Source organism: Arvicanthis niloticus, chromosome 18, assembly GCF_011762505.2.
Source record: "Arvicanthis niloticus isolate mArvNil1 chromosome 18, mArvNil1.pat.X, whole genome shotgun sequence".
In the NCBI taxonomy this organism is placed as follows: domain Eukaryota; kingdom Metazoa; phylum Chordata; class Mammalia; order Rodentia; family Muridae; genus Arvicanthis; species Arvicanthis niloticus.
Window position 1 is genome coordinate 48267833 of NC_047675.1, and position 20481 is coordinate 48288313.

A 20481-nucleotide genomic window follows, 5' to 3' on the forward strand; every position below is an offset into this window, starting at 1 on the left:
CTAGGAAGCAGATCACAGCCTGGAAGGCAGGCACCCTGTACCCTTGCCAAGATGTGCATTGTGACAACAGTGGACTGACGGCTTCCCGATCTTCATTCCTCTTTCGCCTTCTCCTAACCCTCACAGGTTCACAGACCCTGCAGTTTTGAGGATCCTTAGAGACTGGACTTACCCAGTGGCCTCCACAGATGCAGCACAGAGAACTCGGCAAACAGGTCAAGTTCAGGGCTGCTGCCGAGGTCAGGGCCTGCTGTGCCTGGCTTGGAGCTGTGACTGAGTTTCCTGGGCACTCAGGGATAATGCCCTCTGGGTGACATGACTGTGTCACTGCGGTCAGTCATAGCACAGGCCTGGGCCTGTAAGAGCACCACTTCAGCTCAGGACAGTGAGCGACTGCCCAACAAGTGGTAGGCTTAGCTGGCAGCCAGGGGGTGAGCACATGCCAGAGCTGCTCTGAGGCCTCTCAGATGTAGTTGACAGCTCAGAGAAGATCCCCTTCTGGACACTAGTGGGGAGGGTGGCCTTGCTGCAGCACTGCTGGTCTAGAGCCTGACATTGCCTGCAACGGCCCCCAGCCATGGGAAACTCCCAAATGAAGTCTGAAGATGACTGCTTCTTACAAGGTATGTTTGTCCAGCAACCAATCCCTGTCAGGTTACAGCCTGTGGGTGGGGGCTTTGACTTGCCCACCATGTCCCACTTAAGTGTTACAACAGAGACCTGCCGATAGGTGCCAGCTGTGAACAAAGTGGGATGGTAAGGGGTCACTGTGAACAGACACACCAGTACCATCTCTGATGCGCCTCTTCAGCTTTTTATTATGGTCTCAGACAGGGTCTTATTTGTAGACCTCACTAACCTCCTAGAGCCTGCCATGTAGCACAGGCTGGCCTTGAATTCGAGCAATACTGCCTCAGCCTCTTGAGTGCTGGGAATCCTCTGCTTGAACCACCATGCCCAGCTCTCTTCAACTATTAGAGACCCCAGGTAAGCCAGAAGACGGCAGGTAAGCCAGAAGACGGCAGGCCTGTGTCCTTGGAAGTCACAGCAGCTGGCCTACCTCACAAGATCCATAATCCAGCCTCAGAATAGTGAGAAACTGGAGGCAGAGATGGAGAGAAGCAACTCAGACTAACGTCTTGACCACTCTGCAGGCCACCAGGGGCCAGGGAAAAGTCACCAAGGGCATGTGGTGGCATAATCACCAGGGAGAAAGCACCTTGAGACAAGGAGGAGCTGTGGACCCTGGCAGCCCCAGCCCACACCAACACTGGTGTAGTAAAAATAACCCAGGACCAAGGAAGGCTCCCATGGGTGCTTGGAAACACTTTATTTAAACTCTTTTGAAAAGACAGCAATTTATTCCATAAACAGAACAAGATGCTGACAAATGTTTTCTGGCCTGACCTGCCACTAAACAGGTCTCTCTGGTCCTCGAGGGTTCTACCACTGGTAAGGGAAGTCCCTGCCTGAGGAGGGATGTGGTTGGCTCTGGAAGGTGACAGGGGGCAGAAAGGCTCCGTTCTGCCTGGGCTGTCTTATGTCTGCCATGAGCAGCCACAGCAGTGGCCAGGCGCTAGGATTTCTTCTGGGTCATCATCAAAAGAAAACAGCAGACTCGAGCCAAGCGCCTCCTCAGAGAGCACATGGTTTGGGGGTACCACCTGCCACATAAAGCTCTGGCCCCGCCCCCGCCCCACCCACCCGTCACACAAAGCCATGACCACGCCCACGTCCCCCACCGGTCACAGTCTAAGCCCTGGCCACGCCCACGCCCCTCCCTCTGCACTGATCCCACACGTGTTTATTTTTTATTTTTTTTTAAAAAATATAACTTTGTAAATGCTCCATAAAAATACTGCTCTTCCTAGTCAAACACGGGAGTCGCAATAGAAGAGTGACTGCTCTGTCTTTGCTCTAGAAAACGTGAAAAGATTATCACACAGGGTAAGATAGAAAAAAGCAGGGTTCCTAAATATCACAAAAGCCAGTACCAAATGCTCACGGTGGAAGCAAAGCTAGGGACCGGCCGGGTGGCTGGCAGCCTGGGCTGGGCACCTCCTCCCCTGGTCCTGCTGGGCACAGCTTAGGGCACCTCATCCTTCTCCACACAAAGACATCACGGCTGGCAAAGACAGCCAACTGCTCTAACCCAAGGGCCAGCACCTGCCCCTTGAAGCACCGAGGGCCCAGTGCTGCTGGCCAAGACCCGATGGCCCTGCTTGATGACAAGGGGCCAGCTAGCCAGGATCCCAGCCTGGGGGTTCTGAGCCCAGCTCTCCTTGTGTAAGATTCCACTTGGCCCGGTGAGGCGCATTCCTGTGCAGGTGCCAGGGCAAAAGGGCAACATCCCTATCCCTTGAGGCGGGAGTGTGTCTTCTGCCCCAGGCGAGGCAGGTGGCCAGGCTGTGCCTCAGTTCTCAGAGAGGGACAGAGCCAGGGCAGCCTGGAAGGCGGCTTCTTCGTCGATGCTGTAGTCCTGGGGACAAATAGAGATGCATGTGGAAGGAGCAGGCTGGCTCCCAGCAGCCAGACAACCCACAGTCACCCTGTGTCCCAAGCCTCCTTCACAGAATGCCTCCCCCAGGTCTTATGTGGTCCCTAAAGGAAGCCTTGGATCACGTGTGCAAACCAGTGCGCTGCAGGCTTCGGACCATGAGTCGTGGTCTCACAACTGAGCTCCCTTTCAGATGGTAAGAATCTTTCCTTCTACAGCTTAGTCTTTGGTGTGTCTGTATAGACATGTGTGCCATAGTGTGAGTACGACAGAGGACTTTCTCATTCCTCATATGGGTACCTGGGATTGAACTCAAGTTGTCAGGCTTGGCAGCTGGAGCCTTTACCCACTATTCTTGGACAAGAACTGGGTTTTCTGAGATAGAAGTTTAGTCAGGGCTATGAGGTCTCTAGCCTTGGGGAACCTACTTGGCTAGAGGCTGCAGGAGATGATGGATGGGTGGGGCCTCTGACCTAGTTAGGAGTGGGCAGGTGTACTCCTGAGAAAATCCTTCCAGTTTCCCTCCAGAGTCTCCTTGAAAGAAACACCTTACCAGGGACTCGGTCTCTGCAGCTGCTACATGGCCAAGGTAATGCCTCAGGTGGCCCAGAGAGGGCACTCAGGGCCCCAGGGCCCCAGCACCTAGCCTCATGCAGGCCCAAGCCCTGACCAGTCTGGGTGCCTAGTGCCCCACGTTCAGTGGCCCCTGGGTCTCAGCACTGCCAGGGTCAGCAGTCTGGGTGCCTGGTGCCCCACGTTCAGTGGCCCCTGGATCTTGGCACTGCCAGGGTCAGCAGGAGCCACCTACCACGAAGGTATCATAGGAGAACTTGTGCCGGTGCAGCAGATGCTGCAGGAAGTTGGCGCTTTTGTAGCTCGGGTCCCCCCAGGGCATTGCTGAACAGATGGGGCATACCTAGAAAAGAAGTTGGGGGTAGCAGGGAGGGGCCCTCTCCTGCCTGCTTGCCCACCCACCCACTCAGAGTATGGCATGCAGAGCTCCCTCCACTTAGGGTGTCCCATTCCCCAGACCAGGCCTGTCCTCCATGCCTCCCTCAGGCAGAAGTCCTATGCCACTGACGCTCACCACACGGTTGGGATCACTACGGTGACTTTCCACACAGTGCTTCACCAGCTCCTGCTGATCCAGATTGCGCGCTCCGCAGTAGGGGCAAGCGAAGGTAGACCGGTTGGGGATATTGCTAGGAGTGGGAAGACACTGAGTGTGCCTGGGCTAAGAAGCCACCCTCCCTTCTTAGATAGGCTGGAGCTGACCCATCCCCTGCAGCCCAAGGGAGCACTATATGTCTTGTTAAGAAAACTGGTCCTCTTTTTTATCCCATACACTAGACTAATGGGCCATGGCCATGACAGAGAGGTAGCTATGGGATCCTTGGCCTAGGAAGAACCCTTGCTCTGCCCATCTTGGGTGCCCCCCTCCTGAAGGGTTGCTTACCTGGGGATGGGCTGGGATGTGGGCACCACAGGGACAAACTTGGGGCAGTTGGCCATCTGCTCCTGAACCTTCAGGCACGAGGAAATGTGTGCTCTCATCTTTGCCAGTGTCACCTGTGAGATGAGAGAAGCAGAGCTGGGCAGGTTAGTCCTCAGGCAGCAGAGACAGAGAATGGCCAGCAAAGGCATCAGACTCATCCCTTCTGCTCTTAGAACATGTAGAGCCTCTGAGCAGCAACCTACAGCTGGGGCCTCTGGAAGGGACCCTGGTGAGGAAGAGATAACACATAAAGGTACATGTGTCTCTACAGAGCCACACAGACACAGCAGTGTTCATGGCCTTTAGGGTAGCTAGCTGTATAGGAGAGATGCAAGCCACTACTCCTCGGGACAGGACTAGCAGGCCCTATGCCTGAGTCCCTAGAAAGACATGCAAGTGGGAAGCTGTTCCACTGAGTAGACAGTCTTATTAGGAAAAAAGGCCCGTACCACCCAGCTGGTCCTATCAAGTCACCACAACCATGCCAGAGGAAGCTGGCCAAGGGCAGCAGCCTGGCCTGAATCCAGCATGGGCTCAATGAGTAACCCTGAAGAGAGAAAAGAAGCCATGGTGAGCCTTCCCCTGAGGGTGGACACAGGCTGGGGGCAGACACTCCACAAGACTGAGGAAGAAGGCCATGTCAGTTCACTGCCCTTGGCAGGTGGGTACAACACATGTCCTCAGTATCCAGAGTTTGTGCCTAAGACTAGCAGAGTTCCAAGAAGGTCCTCCTGAAGCCACCTGTCACAGCTGGGTATCCATGCAGAATAAATTTGCTCCAAAAGACAGATTATAAACTCGAGGTGTTCAGGTGAGGTGTGCAGCCACTTCATAATGACACTGACAGGATTCTGACCTCAAGTCTCCCTGGGAAAGGCTAACCAGGGCACCCAAGCACCAAGGAGACCACAGCAGCTGACTCAGCCCAAGGTCACTCCAGTTCATCTGCCTGGTGGCCTTTGGGACATTGTGACAGGTTTACACAGTCACAGTTTATTAACTAGACTCAGGGATGTCTGAGACATAACTGCAGTGTGCTCACAGCTGCTTATTTTCCTAGGAACAAAGGAAGAAGGTGGGAGCAAGGTGGGTTCTGGGGACTGTGAGCCCATCACAGGTGGCGGGACCCTGTGAGACAATACAGTGAGTAGTACCCAGGCCACTCTGCCTCAGGACAGACATGACACCAGGTGCAAGGAGCTAATACTCAAAGGCCCTGTCTTTGTCTAGCTGCATCTCCCACCTCACAGCCCCCAGAACCTTCTTGGCTTCCCCCAGCTCTGTCCCAGCCTGAATGCAGAGTCTGCATGGGTCACAGTGCAGTCAGTCCAGCCAAGGTCAGGCAGCGTTGACAGCATTGCTCCCTTGGAGCTCTGAGAGGTCTGATGGCTGGCTTCACACTAGAGCAGATGTGGTTCAACAGAAAGGGGTGTATGAAAGAAAGCCCATGCACCCAATTCCTCCAGGGGGAGTGGGACCCGTCAGCAGAACTGCCCCACCCAGAGCCTCCCCAGCCTGAGGAAACCCGAGCAGGGCGGGTACCTTCTTGTTGCAACCCCGACAGGGTGCCTTGTAAGATGAGAGCTGCTTCTCTACATGGGTGGCCTTGTCCACTTTCTTGGGGTCGAAGGGTAGACGGCAGAGCGGGCACAGAGGGGATGGCACCTGCAGACATGGCTGGAGGCACTCCCCGCAGAACCTGCAGGTGACATGGACCTGAGGCTACTCCTTCCATGCCAGTATAAACAGAGTGTCACCCACTTGCTACTGACAGTTCTGCAGACAGTCTTGTGTGCATATCCCAACCCCACTCCACCCCCAGCTGGACATAGCTAAGAGGTGAGCTGTCCCTCCCAGCAGTACAGCTGTCTTATTTGGTATATCCCCTGTAGCCTGTGCCCCCCAGAAAGAGCATCTCTTGGGCAGGATGCGGGCTCTTTCCTGAAAGTCTCCTGATCATGTGGTGATTGACAGAACCTTCAGGTCAGGGTATCAGTTCAGCGGCCAGGGAGTAAAATCACTAACAACTCTGAAGAAAATGCCAGGCCTGGAAACCCTGATTCACCAGATGGTCAAAGCTGGCCAGGGACAGGCTTCTAGGCCACTAGGTTCTTGTACCCTGAGAGTCAAAGCTTAGTGACAGGAGGGACTGTGCAATCTCTTGCTAGCATGCTCCCAGGTGCCAGCAGCTCGAGTTCTGTCTTTACCTGGCCACACCCAAGATCGTGTTTGTGGTGTCTGCCAGTCAGCAGCTGCATACTAGCGGGGAACAGAAGGTGTGTGATTGTGTACACTGACGGCTGTTCTTGGTTGTCAACCTGACTACATCTGGAATTAACTAAAACCGAATGGCTGGACACACCTGTGAGGGATTTTTTCCTAATTAAAGCATTTGCTGTGGGAAGACCCACTTCTACTCTAGATCTCTGAGATGAGAAGATGCACCTCCTGCTGGCAGCCGGTTTGTAAAGGACATGAGGAGGAAGCTTGCTCCCACTGCGTGCTTGCTCTCACTTTTTCTGGCCGGCCCATTCTTTCACTGGCATTAGACGTGTAGACTGAACATGTACTGGATCCTTGAACCTTCCACTGGTAGACAGCCACTGTTGGACTATCCATCCATGACTTCTAATAAATCACACACACACACACACACACACACACACACACACACTTTCATTCTATTAAGTTCTGTTTCTCTATAGAACACTGACTAATATAGATTTTGGTGTCAGAATTGCCTCTAAAGCAAGAAGAGGTGTATGAGGATGAACCTGTAAGCATCTGAAACAGGCTCTCCAGTCCGCCGACACCTACAGTTACTAGAGCCTCTCCTGGAAGCTCAGAGCTCTGAAAATCCACAGTGTGAACTGTTTTATAAACTTAAGATGAATTGATTTGATTATTCTGATTCACCAGCTGAGAGGCAGTGGATTTGGTGACTCTGTATTGAAAACAAAACTGACAATTTGTAGCAAAACTAAGGGGAATGATGCTGTGAGGCCATTGCTCCTGCATCCCCAGAGAAATTAAAAAGGGGAAAGACTGAGCTGTGTGGCTACAGTTAGCCGACTTCTAGCACAGAGAATCCAGTAAAGTACAACAATGGAGAATGATAAGACTGACCAGTTTCAGAAGGGAATAGCAGAAAGGTTTCTAGGCGCACCCTGAAGAGAGCCTGTGAAAGAGCTCCAGAGCGCACGCTGAAGAAAATCAAACCCCAGTATAAGGTTGGCTAAATTACAGCAAAAACTCCAGCCCCAACCTCAGAGGGTGGGACAAAAACTGGTAAAGAGTGGAATCCTGGAACCTGGGATGAAGATGTGTGGGAGGACCATATTGACGCTGAGAACACTGAAGCCTCGGACCCTCGAAGGTCTCTCTCCTGAGGATGTCTCCACCCTCAGCAGGTGTGCTCCCATCTCCGGCTCCCTGAAATATTGCCGCTTCCACCTTTGACTGAGGAGACTGTTCATTGTCTGCTAAACCAGCAGTGACTGTCTGAAGGAAATGCCAGGCAAGACAGCACTGATGCCCCTCCTCTCAATGCCCACCAACAGGTTCCTCCAGACCCACAACCAGACCAAAGGCTAGCAGGCTCCCAGACGGGAGGTAGAAAGTGTCGTCCTGAGGAGGAGAGCCACACTACTACAGAGCTTGGTGAGTTTGCTAGTTCATGAAGCGGAAGTCTGGGGATGTGTGGGAATGGATTCAAGGCTGTGGGATTAACACCCTTGGAAGGAACATAAAACTGCATCAGGCTGAGCTTACTGCTACGAGCCCACTGAGTGAAGACTCTAGGTTTAGTGTGGGAGCTCACAGTTTTAAAAGGTGACCTCTGCACAGAATCACAAGTGCTCATTGATAACCTGGGAGGAGGAGGGGAAATGACTCAGCCTCCAGAAAGATGGCAACCTCCAAGACTACTGGTTACAAGAGGCTACAAGAAGACAGTGTGCAGTTTTACTTCTCCTTGAGACTTCAGCAGGCGGCGGGGTCGGGATGAGGAGGAGCCACACTGGTCAGAAGAGATGTCAGAATATTCCTGAATTTGCAGGTGACTCAGCCAATGTCCCTTCTGGCATTTTGAGATCTCAAGAAAATGTCCTTTTTGCAGCCATGAGGCTGGTGGACCCACCAGGCAGCGTCAGAGGTTCCTGCACCCTTGTTTTTGATGGAGCCACTACTGGGCAAGCCATGTTTAACCAAGCTGAGAGAAACAAGATCAGCCTGAAACCTGATACTCAGTAGGTGTGAAGGACTCTCAGAAGCACTTTTCTGCAGTCAGAGTGGCTCTCTCTCACCTACCTCACCCTCGTAGAACAGGCTGAGACGGCATCAGCAACCCCATAACCGGACTTGCAATCCTGGTACCATTTATATGAAATGTGCATCATGGGACCAATCCAGAGAGAGAAACAACTGGTGAGCAGATGCTAGGACTGTGGAAGGAGTGGCTTCTTTCTGGGATGGGGACTGTTCTAAAGAGCACTAAAGGTTGTGTGACTGAGGATGAGAGAAACCAATGGCTTCTACGGTTTTTTGAATTTTTTGAGACATGTGGCTGAAGAGATTGCTCAGTGACTCGCTGGTTTGCTTCCCAACACCTACATGGTGGCTATCAACTGTCTGAAGCTACAGTCCCAAGGAGATCCAATACCATTTCTGGCCTCCATGGGCATGCACGGTGCAGACACATATGCAGGCAAAACACCCATAAACAAAAAAATAAAAATTTTAACGTAAGATTTCACTCTGTGGCCTTGAGCTCATTACTGTCCTACCTCAGTCTTTGAACACTAGGAGTGCTACCAACCTACAGGTGGGAGCCACCATGCCTGGTCTGGTCTCCACACTCTGAGCAAACTGCACAGCACTGAATTCTACCTCAAAGAAACTCAGAGAACAAGGCAACACTGGCAAAGAGGAAAATGGTCCCAGAAGAGCAGGCCTTCAAAGATGCTGATGTTGACAGAGAAGAAGGTGTTCATTCTCCTCTAAGAATGCAAGGTCTCAAGGACACCGCTTGTCTACAAGGTGGCTCTCTCCAAGTCACAGCCCCCAAAAGGAGGAAGTAGAACGAAACACTGGGCGAAGCTCTTGGCCTAGTTTCCAGACCACACTTCTCCCACAGAGAGTTCCTGCCTGCATCTACAGAGGCTGGTGCTGGGCAGCTTCTCCACCAAGTGAAGCAACTGAGGGGATAATGTGGGAGAGAGGCCCCCATTGTGTCACCCCTTCCTATGTTGTCGGATAGGCAAACATTCAGAGGCCCTCGAGGCAGCCAGTTCTCTCAGGCAGGGTTGCCTTGTGAAGTCTCAACATTGCTGTCTTTCTGGGCACAGCACTCTGTGGCCTTGGCATAGTTCCTCGAACACACCTCCACAGTGGCCCCACTTGCAGGCTGCTTGCCTGTATCTGCAGCCTCAAAGCCTCCCCACTTCCTCTCCCTCCTTTGTCCAGGTATGGGTGCAGCAATTCTGTAGGGTTCTACTCATGAGAAAACCTCAAGAAGGAAACAGCTTCTGGTCAGGTGGCTCAAACACAGGAGGAGTCGGTGAAATTTTAAAAGATGATGTAAAAGCTTAACCCTCACCCTTATTTGAACACGGGCTACACCCAACAGACACTGCAAATTAAAGGTAGGATTGAACAGCTGGGGAAATGGAACCAGCAAAGAAAGCAAGGAGAAGCCGACTGGACAGAAGCCTGCAGAGGGAGCGATGAGAACAGGTCTACAGGAAAGGTGCTTGCTTTTCCTTCCTGTGTACTACCTTGTCAGGAGGACAACAAATACTGATTGGTGAATACTAGCAAACTGAAGAATGCAGAGGCCTATGTGCACAGAGTGAAGGGACTTGTTAAAAATGGCACCTCACACAACATACCTCACAGAACGCCCACTCGTGTGTGCATACAAAAAAAAAAAAAAAAAAAAAAAAAAAAAAAAAAATGGGTCCTGACCAAAGGCTTCCTCCTGGAATGTCACAGGAGCATTAGACCAGGCAGGAGCTAGCTGAGTTCTTCCAAGGCAATTTAGGAGAACTCTCCAGAGGGATCGAGTCTTCTGTTCGGCCTGACCCAGGGGGCAGGGAAAGTGAAGGCAGCTCTGGATGGAGACAAGGTCTCTGTCACCTCCCTGTATGACTAGCAGACACACGCCTACCCAAGCGGTTCCAGTTCCCTCTGCATTAGAGCCTCCAAAATCAGCTGCCTCTGTTTGCAAAATGCCTCCCACCAATCTGGGTGCACCTTGTCCAGCCCCAAGCAGCGTTAAGCCCCACCACCTCAGCCGCGTGGCCCTCTACTGAGAAGTCCTCCTGCCCTTTCTCCATCTGCTAATCTCAAGAGCTGTACTGTGGGGAGGTCACGGAGCAGACGTTCTATCTTGGCTCCCTCCCAACCAGGCTGGGGCTGTGAAGGCCCTGAGCACCGCTCCCTCCCGCGAAGAGTCACAGCCTCAAGTTTTTGCTCCTGAAACACGGGAGGAGGAGGAGGAGGAGCCAGATTTGGGGGTTGAGGGGAGGTCTTGGCTCAGCTGGGCCCCCTAAAGAAGTGCTTGGTATCTGGGTCCCTTAGGCCCTGCTGTCTGGAAGCTTCATGTTCAGAATAGGCCAAGTCCCTCAAAACAAAACACCAGGCTCCAAACGAGCCCCTCTCCTAACTTTAGGGAACTCATTTCCTTGACAGTCAAAACGAGCAGACATGGGGTGGATAGAGTGGGTTGCAAAAGCCACAAGACGTTTATTTACAACGGCCCGCCCGATCTCTGCAAGCCCGGACCCCGGCGCTCGGCGCAGCGGCCGCGTCCACCGCCCTCGAAGCAGCCAGCGGCCGTTGGCAACGCGCGGGACCGGGGCGGGTGCAGGGCGCGCGTGCGGCCGGCGGGTCGGGGCAGGGACTGCTTCCCCACGGCCCCGTTCGGCCGCCAGCCACGACCCCGGCCCGGACCCCCCTCCCGCGGGCTCCCGGCGCGCGCGCTCACGTGTGGCCGCAGCTGCCGATGGCCACTGGCCGATGGTACACCTCCAGGCAGATGGGACAGCTGAACTGCGCCTCCAGGCCGCTGTCGCCGCCCGCGGGCCCAGCCGGCGGCTGCCGCTGCTGCGCCGAGGCCACCAGGCTGCGGAACATCGCCATCCCCGGGCAGGCCGCCGCCGCCGCCCCCTATCCAGGCCGGCAGACCGGCGTCACTGCCGCGACGGCGCCGCGCTGGCGTCACCGCTCAGCCCCTCGTGTTGCGTCACGACAGCGCCCGCTTTGCGGTGACGTCATCTCGGCGCGCCGGCGCTCCACTGCGGCAGTCCGGACCAGCCAGCCCCTCCATGTGTCAAGCCGGTGAGGATTACGCGGGCCCGGCGCAGCGGGAGCCTCCGCCCGTGCCTCGGCCGAGGTAAGAGACTTCTACCACCAGGCCGAGGACAGTCCCCTTCGGTCCTCGCAGCCACCGACCAGAGGTCCAGGGCTGCTGTGAGTCGGGAGCTAGAACTAAACATAGGCCCTGGCGTGTGATCTGAGCCTGGCGCTTCCTCCGCCAGCTCAGGCCGGGAAGGGAGACACTGACTCCCCCAAGCCCGCAGTGGTGCGAGAATCTGCCACGTATGTTCTTGTTCTCTCAAAGCCGGGAGCAGAAATGTGTGAAGTGCGCAGAAGGCCGGCCGGTGGTGGTGATACGAGCGGGAGATGCCTTCTGCAGGTGAGATCTTGGCAGCCCCTTCCCCTTGCCAGGCTTGCTTGTTCCTTGTAAAGGCGCGCTTACTTTGTACGTGCTTGTCCCATTGGCCCTAACTGTAAGTAGTGGTGGGGTGGGAACCATTGTAAAGACCCCGGCCCGGACCCCCCTCCCGCGGGGGGTCCTTGTCATCTAAACTAGGTTCACCTGTCAATTCAACACTACAGATTCCATGACTGGAGAAATTACCTCCGATTTGAGGCCAACTTCTGCTACAGAGAGTCCCAGACCTTGTCAATCAAAATCCCACCATCTCTTGGGCAGGTGCAAGCAGCCTCCCTTTGCTTCTGTGTTACAGGGATTGTTTCAAAGCATTCTATGTCCACAAATTCAGAGCCATGCTTGGGAAGAACCGGGTCATCTTTCCTGGTGAGAAGGTACATATGGGGCCTGGGCACTTGGCTGTCAGCCCTTCTGTCTTCCTTTATTCTCATTTCTTCAGCTGGCCTACTGTCTCTGGACTTTGAGGGTAGACTTGGTGTCTGGGGCTGTCTAAGAAATGGACCAGATGTACTTATATTGAAGCTGCATGTCCTTGCTGGTGCTCTCTCCCCATCCCCAGGTGCTCTTGTCGTGGTCTGGGGGGCCTTCGTCCAGCTCCATGGTCTGGCAAGTTCTTGAGGTAAATCTACACCATCTTCTGGGCGTAGGCTCTGGATTGAATTAGCAGGAGCCTCCTTCCTCAACCTGTACCACTACAGGTTGACACTAGACAGCACCCCCACCCCAGCTGGGACAACTTTAGGTTGTCCCATGTATATTCAGCAGGTGTGTAATCCAGAAGCCCTATGCAGGGTCCCAGGCTGTTTAGCTTTATTTGTTAGGACATAGTTTCAAAGTCTGGCCAATCATGACTGTGAACAGAGAGAAATATTTGCCAAAATCCAAGGGAGAATCGGCCTACGTAGAAGGGAGTGAGGCAGATGGGACAGGGAATCAAGCTAAGAATGTCGAACCTGCAGAAGTTTATACAGTTTTCTTGAGGGATCCTGTGCAGAACAGGGACCTACATGCTCTGCTCTCTCCCTGTGGGGTACCAGCTAGAGGGGTCAGTGGAGAGGCTGTCTTGATAGGGTAGGTGTCAGTGGCAGTGCTGCTCCAGTGTGTCTGATCTGGTATTTGAGTGGCTTTTGTCTCACCTGCGGGTCCCCTAGACCTACATGTGGAGGGAGAGCTCACTGTGAAGTCATTTGTCAGTGTCTGACACCGCTTCTCTTGGGAGACTCTGCCCCTGCTCTCCACATACTGTCACCTCTGTTCTTACGTTCCAGAACACTTTCTGAGAATTCTGGGGTGCCCAGCAGATGGTAAGGCGACCCTGCCACCTCATAGCTCAGCCACTGTCTCAGGCTGCTTAGGTGTCAGAGACAGGCTGGGGGTGGAGTTCTGAGGTTTCTGTTACAGATAGGACATGCCCTCATACAGGATCGAAGACCTGGCTCCCACACACCCTGTGAGGAGGGAAGACCTAGGCAGTTTGGTTCACTGACTGGATAGTCTGAAGTCCAGAGAAGTGCTTTTGGCCAGAGCTGAGTTCTGACACTTCCCTTCTAGGGCCTGAGTCAGGATTCTGCAAAACGGCTACGCTTTGTACCAGGAGTCATCTATGTTGATGGTATGTGTGGCCACTTCTCTTCCTAGTCCCAAGCAATGGGTGAGCCCCACAGGCTTTCCAGGGGACAGAGGTGCCTTCCCAATGGTACTGAAGGGCCCGGGGTTGAAGAAGGTGAGCTTAGAGCTGGTCTTTGGGGCAGAAAGTTTCTTTAGCCATGAGGGGAGCCTGTCTGAAAACACCCCAAAGAAAAAGCCAGTCCTTTCCTTACAGAGCAGACCTGCTGGGACTTTTGTGTGTGGCACTGACCCCCTCAGCCTGTCCCATCAGGCAGCCTGTCCTGTCAGGCTCTTCCTCCATGAAACCTACGTGCTTCCCACCTGGGTTTTACAGAGGGAGCAGCCTGTGGCCAGAGCTTAGAAGACAGAGTGAAGACGTTGGCTGAGGTGAAGCGGATCCTGGAGAACACTGGTTTCCCCTGGCATGTGGTTGCCTTAGAAGAGGTAGGTGGGTCTGCCCTGGTAGAGGGTCCTGTGGTGACCTTGGAGGGATACCATCAGGCTCCATGGGCCTCGGACTCAGTGTCCCCCCTTCATCCTGGAAGGTCTTCGGCTTGCCGCCATCCGTGCTGTGCTGCACTTCCCAGGAGCCGCCAGGGACAGAGGAGGCCTACAAGGCAGCCGTGGACAGCTTCCTGCAGCAGTGGCATGTGCTAGGAGCTGAGGCCTGTGGCAGCCCAGCTCCGGGAAAGGAGCAGCTACATCCATCCCACAGCCAGGAGCCCCTAGGCATGGCTGGGTACCCCAAAGCTGCTCAGACTGAGGCCTTGTCTAGGTTGTTCAACTCCATAAAGACACTGACAGCCAAAGAGGAGCTTCTGCAGACCTTGAGGTGAGCGTACTGCCGCTGGCCCTGCCTGGCTCATGGGAGGGGCTCCAGCTTCAGCTCCTGCAATTCACCCCATCCCAGGACCCATCTGATTGTACATGTAGCCCGAACCCATGGCTACTGCAAGGTGATGACAGGGGAGAGCTGCACCCGCCTAGCCATCAAGCTTATGACCAACCTGGCCCTGGGGAGAGGCGCCTTCCTCGCCTGGGACACGGTATGCAGGGTCTAGAGGCCAGGGTATCCCTTGACTCTTTGGCCTCCTCCATTTGAAGGCACCTTTGGGTTATCCTGGAATCTTCCAAATGGAGAGGCCTGGGACCCAAGCATAGATGGTGGTGGCAGTAGGAGGCCACACTGCTAGGACATGAGCCACATGATGTCTGCTCTGCTCCCCAGGGCTTCTCAGATGAGCGACATGGGGATGTGGTGGTGGTGAGGCCCATGCGGGACCACACGCTGAAGGAAGTGGCCTTCTACAACCACCTGTTTGGTGTCCCCTCAGTCTTCACACCAGCCATTGATACCAAGGTGGGCCTTCGGAGGAGAAGCACATGAGCTGGTTGGGGGCAGCCTCTCCATGTAGTCAGAAATCCCCAGTGCATCATCAGGGCTTCAAATCATCCCCTAGGGCTGGCCTTGAGCTAGCTGGTTCTGTGACCTTAGTACCTGCCACCCAGCCTCTGAAAAGGCCAGTGGCAGTATCCATGTTTGCAAGGCTTCTTCAAGCATGACCTGTATCCTGGAAGAGCAGGCTGCCTAAGGAAGTGGCTTGGAGGTAGAGGGTCTGTCCCTGAGGTGAAAGGGTGGCAAGATGACACTGTGAATCCTGTGCTGGTCTCAGCGCTGGCCACATGAAGCCCATGGTACTTGTTTTGGGTCCCCCTGGGCCTTTCTGAAGTCCCCCATCTGATTGTCCCTAGGCTCCAGAAAAGGCTAGCATCCACCGGCTGATGGAGGCCTTTATCTTGAAGCTGCAGACTCTGTTCCCCTCTACAGTCAGCACCGTGTACAGGTGTGTGCCCTGGGGTGCTGTTGTACAGGTGTGTGTACAGGAGTGTGTGCCCTGGGATGCTGTTGTACAGGTGTGTGTGCCCTGGGGTGCTGTTGTACAGGTGTGTGTACAGGTGTGTGCTGTTGTACAGGTGTGTGTGCCCTGGGGTGCTGTTGAGCTTGCTGCTCTTGTTACCCATCCCTGTTTGCCTACGCACCTGCCCACAGGACAAGTGAGAAGTTGGTCAAAGCTCCCCGGGAAGGCTGTGCCACTGGCCTCTCAGGCCCCAACTGCCTCCTCTGCATGTGTGCCCTGGACATTGACACTGCTGGTGCGTGCAAGGCCTTCCTGGAGTGCTGAGTGGGTGGTGCTGGTGCATGCAGGGCCTTCCTAGAGTGCTATGTGGGTGGTTATTTGGCTGCCCCAGGGTCCCCTCTCTGTTGCAGACAGTGCCACGGCCTTTGGGGCTCAGTCCTCCTCACATCTCCCCCAGATGCTGACTGCTGAGGCTGGGATGCCTACCCAGCCCTGCTGTGGTGCAGGGGAGGGTCAGGCCCAGAGCTGCCATAGGGCAGTCGGCAGGAGGTGAGACCCTGCCCATGACCTGCCCTGTGGGCAGGGGTGGAGGGGCAGGAAGACTGTCCTGTTTGGGGCCAGACACACAAGTCCAGTTCTTCCACAGGGGGGATGCACGGGCCTGCATCACAGAGCAGTTATGTTACAGCTGCCGGGTGAACATGAAGGACCTGGTGAGTGGCTGTCCATCTGTCCCTGGGACCTATCCCCATGGTCCTATGGCTTCTCACACTCCATCTCTTGTAGCCCTCCCTGGACCCATTGCCACCCTACGTCCTGGCTGAGGCTCAGCTCCGCAGACAGAGGTAATGCCTGCTCTTTGGGGAGGCCTCTGGGGACACCCCTAGGACTGGTTCTCACTGCACTCTCCCATAGGGGCTCGGTCTCTGAGGAAATCCAGGAGTATCTGATCAGAGATGAGGAAGAGGAAGACAGAGCCGAGTCGTGTGAGGCCATGAAGCAGGAAGGCGAGGACAAAGGGGCTGGTCTGTGACAGGCCATTTGTATAAATAAAAATGTTTTACTTAGAAAACCCTACAGTACTTGTGGGAAGGGAGAGCCAGGCCCCCAGACCCAGTGTGGCTAGCCCTGGGCTACACTGGGCCCCCAGCCCAACTGGCAGGGACGCAACGGTAGGGACACAGCATCCCTTTGACAGCAGCATCTTCAGGGCTTACGTGGGCCAGGGTGTGTCACAGCTCGTGGCCTCGGGCAGCCACACTCCGACCCAAGGCGCTCTGGCAGCCCTGGTGGCCATGCTGCCCTGGGGCAGCTCCTTCATTCCCGGTGCCCAGGGGCTGGGCTCCTACTCCCTCTCGCGTGTCCACTTGATCATGGTCTCTGGGGAGCGGTACAGGAAGATGAGCTTGGCGTACAGCTCCTCCTCCAGCTCCAGCTCCCGGGTCTCCCGCACCAAGAAGATGTCCTGGCACAGCTTGAGGATGCGGTCCACGCACGGCAGCTCCTCGAACATGATGGAGTGGGAGATCTCACTGAAGAAGCCCCGCACAAATTTGCCAACGACCAGCACGATGGAGACGTATAGCCCCACGATCCTGTTGGGAGAGGCCCGTGAACCAGGACCACTCAGAGCTCCCCATGGCTTCAGGAGATCCCTCTGCAGTACTCACCCGTAGCCAGCCAGGAAGCCCAGGCTAGGCGGGCTGACCTTGTCACTGAAGATGACCATGGGCAGCAAGTTGCAGTCAGCCTGGCAGTCCTGTAGCTCGATCACCCACCACTCGAGGAAGTCAGAGGCCTTTGTGTCTGCTTGCCCCCCAGAGGCCCCTGTGCCCACTTGTTCCCTCCGCAGCTGGATGCGCACACCAAGGTAGTCCTCTTCCTCACCTGAGTTGAGTGGGTGGTTAGAGTTTGAGCTCCAGCCCCTCCGCAGCCTAGGCTGTATCCCAGCACCCTGGTCCCACGCTCACCTGGCTGCAGCTGCTTCACAGGGTTGGCTTCAGGCCCATTGGGAGCACGAATGTACTTGGGGAAGAGGTGGGGAATGACCCTGTGGGAGGAGTCAGCAAGTCAGGGCATCTTAGCCCTCCTGCCCACATGCCCCACTGAGGCCTCCACTCACACTGACTGGTCAGGTCTGCCCTCGAGCAGTTGGGCCAGATGCCTTCGTTCCATGCTGTTAGGGGCCAGCTCCAAGGTGTGCTTCTCGTTGGTATATTCCACATTGCCTCCCTTGGCCAGGTCCCTGGGGAGCAGGCAGTATTAGGCGGTGTGGGGCACCCCCAGACCCCCGTAAGAACAGGACCCACCTTTGGAAATTCCAGGTGAAGCGCAGTGTGATGTCGGCTGTGCCATTGTACAGCTCCTGCTTCATCTGGGCCCGGCTGGGCGGGCTGATGCGCCACAGGGCCCCCGAGCTGCCCTCGATCTGTGCGGTGACGATGTCCTCCGGTCCGTACTGGCTAATGAACTGCATGGCTAGCTGTGTGGGGCATGCTCAGTTAGGGGCAGCAGGCCACCTTTCCCCTGCCAGCCCACCTCACACCACGTGGGTCCGGCGCAGGCCACTTACTGGGTAGGGGTCAAACTGCTGAGACAGCTCCTCATAGGCCTGGGGCGTGAACGGCACTATGGACGGCTGCTGGACACTCATGGTGAACAACGGCTAGGGGCGGAAGCATGGTCAGCACGCAGCCCCTCAGGCTGAGAGAGGACCGGGTGAACTGGTGGCCAGCTACTCACCTCGTAGCCACCTAACTTGAGGGTGACAGTGACATCAATGGGCTGGTTGACCACACCGACCACAGAGCGGATCAGTGACATGAAGAGCAGAGGGAACCAGATGATGGCGATGAGGAAGATGATGATGAGGCCTCCCATACCATACTTGACGATTTTCTTCTTCTTCTGTCCCTTGGGCTGGGGGTATTTCTAGAAGGGAGACACTGGTTACCTTCCCAGCCCCTTGCCACAAGCTCTCAGCCTCAACCTGGTGTCACCAAACAGGCCCGAGAACCTGAAATAGCCGTCAGTGGGGTCACCTGGGACATTCGCTGCATGCCACAAAGAGAAGGGAGCTTATTTTCTACACAGCTGCGGGCAGGGTCATTGGAGCAGAGAGCTTGGCGTGACAACTGTAGACGTGGCAGGGTGCTTGGGGAACACCAGAAGTGAGCAGGAAAAGGAAGACTATTTTAGATACTAATGTTTCTGAAGTGACTGAGAGGGCACCTAGGGCACTGCTCTGCTAGAGGACCAATTTCAGCTTCCAGAAGTCATGTTGGGTGGACTACAACTGCCTGTACCTCCAGCTCCAGGGCATCTGGCGCCCTCTTCTGGCTTCCGTGGGCACCTGCACACGTGCGCAGACCCACCCACAGACATTAAAAACAGTGAAGGACAGCCAGGGCCCGCAAGGCTTTCCAATGGAACAGACGACCTGAGTACATGCAGGGTGTGATCTGAGCCTTGTTTCTCAGGCACACGAACTGTCAGACGCTGAAACCTCAGCCAGCTGGTGACCGGTGCAGCCACCTCAAAAACAGTTTGAGATGACTGGACGTCATACAGGCAATGTGTAGAACAACACACAGTGAGAACAGCAGCAGTCTGTCCATGGCAGTGGCAGACGGGTTCTGCACTGCACAGGACCGATTGTGTGGCTCTAAATGGAAGTATTGACCCGCTACAAGGAAGAACCTTGGGAGCGTTGCTAGGTGGAGGAGCACGGCTGAGGCGAGGAAACGGTTCTTACAAAATGGTTCTGTGTAAGCAAACAGGCCAACTCACAGCAAGGAGACTACAGACCACCAAGGGTGGAGAGGGGAGACGGGGAACAGAAAAGAGGACATGTCCTAAGTGTCCCAAAGCTGGCTGCAGTGGTGAGCACATGTCCTTCGTGAATATGCTAAACCACAAGACAGTCCTGGTAACCAACAGCTAATAGTCCCTACCACCCAGACCCAATGGCCCAGTCCGCTGTCCACAAGAGTTCTAGAAAGCTCCCTGATCTGAGCCGCTGTGCATGCAGGCTGTAAATTCCCAAGTACCCATCCTTTCTCTTTGTTCTGGTACCTTCTCCATCTCTCGGCTGCACTTGATGATAAAGATGTTGGCATAGATGTCTTCCACACACATCCAGTTGGACAGGGACAGCGTGGTGTCGGTCCATACCCAGTCCATGACGGCCCGCAGCTCCACCAAAAATGGCACCAGACGGAACCTGCCAAGGCCAGGGTTCCATCAGCAGGGACAACCTGCAATAGCTTCTGACTGCTCTTCACGATCCCTAGGCAGACCACACTCACCCCTGGAAAAGGAAGAGGTTTAGATGGTTGTACTTCTTGGTGAGGAAGTTGCCCAAGATACGGGTAGGGTAGCCACAGCGGATCTGGTAGGCAGACAGGGCAAAGTAAATACACTTCACGAAGTACCACAGCTGCGCCACCGCATTCTGGTTGAACATCCTGAATGGGACAGGACAGGGTGTCAGGGAAGGTGAATATGATGAACAGTTCTGGAGGCCAACCCAAGCTGTGCCACACCCAGAGTACACAGTACCTCAGGACAGCGCCTCACATCACCTACCTCTCAGTGACAGCTGGTAAGATGAAGAACATCCAGAGGTGAATGGCCACCACCAGGACCACCTGGAAGGCCAGCTTGCCCAGTACAGTCTTACGCAGGTAGAGGGCGCGGTCAATGACCATGGTGCCAAACTGGACCAGCAGCATGAACAGGAAGGCCTGTGGCACCTGGTCATCTGACAGTGAGGATGCAATGTCCGTAGCTGCAGAGTGCTTCTGTAGCAGAAGATACAGGTTCAGGAGAGTCCACCTCAGGGACCTAAGGCCAGCCATCCACTCTGGGGTCCCAGGCCAACTTACCCCAAAAGCCCAAAAACCAAAGATGATGATGATGATGTCAACAATGTCGGCCAGAAACATGAGGGCGTACACATCAGTGGCCGCTCGGTACTTGGTATGCAGTATGTCATGGAAGAAACGCCGCAACGGTTGGTAAAAGCTCTGGGCCCTGCGGATGGACAGCCCTCAAAGAGTATAAGCCAGGGACTACCTTCTCACCCCAACACCCCTACCATCCCTAGCCAGGCCACTCACAGTGACAGACAGAAGCTCTGCAGCCGGCGTCCAGCTGCCTTCATTCTCTCCCGAACCTTCAACCTTTCTTGAGTGTGACGTGGCCTCTTTCTCCCTACAGCATCCTTTCCTTCCTCTCCCTCCTCGTGCTCAACCCCTGTGGGTATGTATGTCCAGGGAAGTGCCAG

The 20481-nt window shown here is 55.0% G+C and overlaps 3 protein-coding genes and 1 long non-coding RNA gene across 10 annotated transcripts in view; 2 read left to right on the plus strand and 2 right to left on the minus strand.

Moving 5' to 3' along the window:
* Positions 1-1311: 1311 nt before the first annotated feature.
* On the minus strand, positions 1312-11235 carry Rnf166 (ring finger protein 166). 2 transcript variants are annotated; one of them, XM_034522959.2, is made up of 6 exons: positions 10978-11235; positions 5535-5691; positions 3954-4066; positions 3585-3699; positions 3306-3413; positions 1312-2479 (listed from the first exon to the last, which is right to left on the minus strand). In XM_034522959.2, the coding sequence occupies exons 1-6, from the start codon at positions 11130-11132 to the stop codon at positions 2414-2416; spliced, it is 714 nt and encodes a 237-aa protein (XP_034378850.1). In that variant the 5' UTR covers positions 11133-11235; the 3' UTR covers positions 1312-2413. The 2 variants fall into 2 exon arrangements, with proteins under 2 accessions (XP_034378850.1, XP_076772110.1); XM_076915995.1 differs by lacking the exon at positions 5535-5691 and having other exon boundaries at positions 10978-11110.
* On the plus strand, positions 7144-8738 carry LOC143435004 (uncharacterized). Of its 2 annotated transcripts, none has more exons than XR_013104954.1 (2): positions 7144-7652; positions 8050-8738. It is a non-coding gene; the product is annotated as an uncharacterized LOC143435004 (long non-coding RNA). The 2 variants fall into 2 exon arrangements; XR_013104955.1 differs by having other exon boundaries at positions 8110-8738.
* Positions 11236-16266, plus strand: Ctu2 (cytosolic thiouridylase subunit 2). 3 transcript variants are annotated; one of them, XR_004608655.2, is made up of 15 exons: positions 11236-11385; positions 11614-11688; positions 12023-12101; positions 12287-12346; positions 13279-13339; positions 13670-13779; positions 13881-14167; positions 14246-14381; positions 14564-14695; positions 15088-15179; positions 15386-15489; positions 15605-15743; positions 15830-15907; positions 15981-16039; positions 16110-16266. XR_004608655.2 is itself a non-coding variant. In XM_034522958.2 (15 exons), the coding sequence occupies exons 1-15, from the start codon at positions 11318-11320 to the stop codon at positions 16225-16227; spliced, it is 1587 nt and encodes a 528-aa protein (XP_034378849.1). In that variant the 5' UTR covers positions 11236-11317; the 3' UTR covers positions 16228-16266. The 3 variants fall into 3 exon arrangements, 2 of the variants coding, with proteins under 2 accessions (XP_034378849.1, XP_076772109.1); XM_034522958.2 differs by having other exon boundaries at positions 15841-15907; XM_076915994.1 differs by having other exon boundaries at positions 11255-11385; positions 11531-11688; positions 15841-15907.
* Piezo1 (piezo type mechanosensitive ion channel component 1 (Er blood group)) overlaps positions 16223-20481 on the minus strand; it is a 60899-nt gene continuing 56640 nt past the window's right edge. For all 3 annotated transcript variants that reach the window (XM_034522955.2, XM_034522957.2, XM_034522954.2), the window contains 12 exons: positions 20315-20450; positions 20081-20228; positions 19782-19996; positions 19502-19660; positions 19269-19416; positions 17937-18125; positions 17767-17859; positions 17504-17676; positions 17317-17439; positions 17165-17244; positions 16865-17081; positions 16223-16789 (listed from right to left, as the gene is read on the minus strand). In XM_034522955.2, coding sequence (XP_034378846.1) covers positions 16540-16789; positions 16865-17081; positions 17165-17244; positions 17317-17439; positions 17504-17676; positions 17767-17859; positions 17937-18125; positions 19269-19416; positions 19502-19660; positions 19782-19996; positions 20081-20228; positions 20315-20450 — 1931 coding nt within the window. In that variant the 3' untranslated portion in view covers positions 16223-16539. The remainder of the gene's footprint in view (positions 16790-16864; positions 17082-17164; positions 17245-17316; positions 17440-17503; positions 17677-17766; positions 17860-17936; positions 18126-19268; positions 19417-19501; positions 19661-19781; positions 19997-20080; positions 20229-20314; positions 20451-20481) is intronic.